Source organism: Rhagoletis pomonella, unplaced genomic scaffold (assembly GCF_013731165.1).
Source record: "Rhagoletis pomonella isolate Grant_MI unplaced genomic scaffold, Rhpom_1.0 Rhpom_scaffold_11504, whole genome shotgun sequence".
Classification (NCBI taxonomy): Eukaryota; Metazoa; Arthropoda; class Insecta; order Diptera; family Tephritidae; genus Rhagoletis; species Rhagoletis pomonella.
Genome location: NW_023470032.1, coordinates 1,043 through 5,093, shown reverse-complemented (window position 1 = coordinate 5,093; position 4,051 = coordinate 1,043). Strand labels below are relative to the sequence as shown.

The 4,051-nt window shown below is 35.1% G+C and overlaps 1 protein-coding gene across 1 annotated transcript; it reads right to left on the bottom strand.

Annotated features, from left to right (window-relative positions):
* Window positions 1-372: 372 nt before the first annotated feature.
* On the bottom strand, window positions 373-3,723 carry LOC118756681 (the record flags this gene model as incomplete). The annotated part of the gene is made up of 4 exons (XM_036491431.1): window positions 3,260-3,723; window positions 2,680-3,178; window positions 1,527-2,598; window positions 373-1,334 (listed from the first exon to the last, which is right to left on the bottom strand). Coding segments are annotated over exons 1-4 (2,941 nt in total), but the record flags the coding sequence as incomplete, so codon positions are not given.
* Window positions 3,724-4,051: the final 328 nt, after the last annotated feature.

The window sequence follows — 4,051 nt, the reverse complement described above, 5'->3', positions numbered from 1 at the left end:
AGGAATTTGTCCATTTCCTATCTTCAGAAGTTGTCTTGAAAATTCGTAAGCCGATGCATAATTTTGCAAATAAACTCGCAGATTTGTTTTCAAAGTCAAAGTTTTTACGTGCCTCCATAAATGGGATGTCTTTAAACATGCTTTTAATTCATCTCCTGGTGTTGAACGGGGAATTACTGGCAAAGTTTGACGAAAATCACCAGACAATAATATTAAAGCGCCACCAAATATTTCTTGATTATTACGTAAATCTTTCAAAGTTCTATCCAATGCTTCCACTGATTTTTTTATGTGCCATTGTACATTCATCCCACACAATTAATTTGAATTGTTGCAAAACTCTTCCCATTCCAGAATTTTTTGAAATGTTACATGTTGGATTTTCATTAATTTGCATATTCAATGGTAATTTAAGTGCGGAATGCGCTGTACGGCCACCATCTAATAATGTAGCAGCTATTCCAGACGATGCAAGCGCTAATGCTATATTGTTTTGTGATCTTACAGTCGCTAATAACAACGAAATCAAAAACATTTTACCGGTGCCACCTGGCGCATCTAAAAAAAACATTCCTCCACTTTTGTTTTGTATAGCTTGCATTATAGTGTCATATGCATGTTTTTGTTCTATATTCAATTTCGGCAGATTCAAATTTATAAATGTGTTAAGATCATTTATATCGTATTGTTGTTCACGTTGTATATCTTGATTAAATACGTCATGCATTGCTCGATTAGGAGGTGGTAAACCTAATTGTGACAATAATTTATTTGCAACTGCTAAGCACATATCTTCAATAATAATCAATGCCTCGTTATACATTTCCAGTGTAATGAGTAATTCCTGATTTGCAGAAATACGACGCATTCTATTCAAGATATCTTCGGTCATATAATCACGATAACTTTGCCACAGTTGCAATGGATCAGATGGAAAACATGTTGCAACAATAATTGAAAATAATGTCCGTATTTGATGCGGTGTACCTGTTGCGGATGCATCTGCAAGTGTTGCATCCCAATGATTATCATCTTCAAGTAGATGCAATTCTTCACATGCTCGCCGGTAAGTTTGACAGAGGCGCCCATTAACTCTTTTCAAATTCAAAAAAGACGTTGGTCCACGAACATTAATTAATAAAAGACGTAAATAAAAACATTCAGCCTGGCTAGGATGCACTGTATAAAGTCGTCCTATGGCGTCACTTTCAAAAACACCAGGATAACCATCTACAGGTTTTCCTCTTTTACGTCTTTCCCATGTCTTTGAACTTACATTCCATGTGTAATATGTTGGTACTTGTGCATAAAGCAGTGTTTTAGCAAATTGATCTCTTTCACATAATTTAAAAAAAGAAATTAATGTGGTTGATGGCGGTCGCTCTACAATTGCCTGAGCATTATCAACAGTGAAATACACACGCTATCCATTTTCCAAATGAACTGCTAAATGAATAACAGCTGGACTACGGTCATGAATGGGGAAAGACAAAATTCGCCAAACTGCCTCGTTACTACTAATGTACCTGCCCATTTGGTATTGAGTTATTTCATCATTTCGGTTCTCTGCAACTCCAAAAACAGCCATGTCACTGCCTTTGTTAATATACTTGCAAATGTATTTAATCGATTTGACCGAATTACAATATTCTACATTGATATGAGCTTTGTACGCTTTCGATAGCAATGGCGAATAGGGAATTACCCATCTATTATCAATTTCAAAATCTTGACGATTCACTTGTAAAGTTATTGATTTGCCGTTATCCTGTGTTGAACGTCGACGATATAGAGGGTATCCATCATTTCCAGTAATTGTTTCAGAAATGAGTGCTCTAGGGTATCGTTTCGTACATTTGCCATCTTGCATACATGGTGAATTGACATTTATCACACCACACGGGCCATGTATCATATTTTTAGTGACAACATCAAATAAATCTGGATCAATTGTCTGATCTGGAATATCAGCTGAGATTACATCATCTATTTGATCAGTTGTAATTTTGTCCACTAACCATATTAAAATATGCGCGTGTGGCAAACCTCTCTTTTGCCACTCGACAGAGTACATCCAGCATCTAACTTCTCCGTAAACTTTATATTTGACAATAAAATCCATAAGTGACTTGAGTTTTTGTCGAAATATTCTTGCAGTGATATCATGGCGATCAGTAGAAGATTGTCCGGGATACAAATATTTCTTAATTTCTTCCCATTTTGGATTGCACGTGAATGTTATAAATAAATCAGGCCGACCATAACAACGAACATAACATATGGCATCTTGTGCGTACTCATGCATATGACGGGGGCTCCCTGTGTAGGTCGATGGTAAAATTACCATTTGTCCAATATTGTTTACATTTCTGTCATTATTGATCGCATCTCTGAGATGGATATACTCTTCTGAGCGCAACTTCCTTTGATTAAATCGAATGAAATTCAAACGTTCTGTTTCTATCTTTGCATACATATCTACGATATATTGATGAAATAGTTTTCGGGCTTTCAAAATATGATTTTCCTGGTTTTGTCGTATCATAATTCTATATGCATAATAGTTCATGGCGCTTACGTTTTTATTTACTTCACGTTCTGAAAAAAAAGCAAAGCAAATAGAATGATAAAACATGACACAGAAAATTATTGAAAATCATCATTAATCCAAAAACTCACGCGGATTTGCTGGATCAACCATTTTTATATTGACAGAGTATCCATCTTCGCCTCGACAAAATAAAATTGGATATTGTAGTGCGTCATAACAGCGATGCGTTTCGCATACACGTTGTAATTGATTATTTCTTCGGCGCAATACAATATCACGTGATTGAAATTCTTCACCAACAATCACAATAGCAATTTCATTATTAAGCGGTGCATTAAATCTTCGTTCGTGTTCACCGATCGGTCTTCTGTCAGCTCTAATCACAATTTTATGATCATCAGATTGCATTTGATCAAGTGCTGTCTTAAACGTAGTAACCAATTCGTTATGTTCATGAAATATTGCTTGCAATTCTTCAATTATCAATCTTCTGGCACTTTTAAAAAATGCACAACGTGTATCGACTTCATTTTGATTATTGCCAAGGAAATAAATTTGCAAAAATTGATAGTTAGCATCTGGGAATGGCAGCAAGGAACCGATTTTGTGGTAAATTTGCCCTTGTATCTGTAATGTAGAGCCAAAATATTCAGATGATAGATTGTCTATTTCAAAATTTTCATTTGAAATGCTTGATGCCGAAATTACCTTGAAGGTCGGCATAAAATTATCTCTTATTATATTCGTCGCACCAAAAGACGTCATTTGAAAACATGGATTGTACATTTGAATGTGATCCAAAAAATGATTTGATTGAGGTGTTGAGCCAGAAAGCAGTGAAGCTAATGGTTCTGGTGGATATTGTAATTCTGGTAGTCGTACTTTCCCAGAAGTACAACACATTCCAGGAGGTTCAGTTTTAAATTTCACTGCATTACAATATTGACATATTTTGTCCATTGCGCCAATAACCACAAATTTATGCAAACTATAATCAATGGCATTGTTATATTGAAATCCAGCACCGTTCAAATCAATATTAACATTGATTCGTGCTGCTTGTTGTCGTCTTTGTGCATTTTCATTAACATTTCTTGCTGCACGATGCGCTTGCATTCTTAATCTATCGTGCTCATTACGTTGTATACGTTCTTCAGGTGAATGGCCTGAACGTGATCTGGACATACGTTCCCTTTGATTTTGGTTTTGAATTTCTCGCTCTTCTTGTGATTGATTTTGCCTTTCATTTGATCTATTTTGCGTTCTACGCGACCGACGACCAATATCATTTCTTCGCGGGCGTGGCATTTCTAAAATAAAGCGATGAAAATATAAGTAATATAATTTTCTTTTTTCTATTGTTGAAATTAAATTTCTAATTCTTTTGGCCGCATAAGTTGATTTCAAATAAGTTAAAACAAAATAATTGAAAAGTAATGAATTTAAGCAAAAAAACATGAAAAACTTACAATGTGCATTACAATCGCTAACAACAACAAC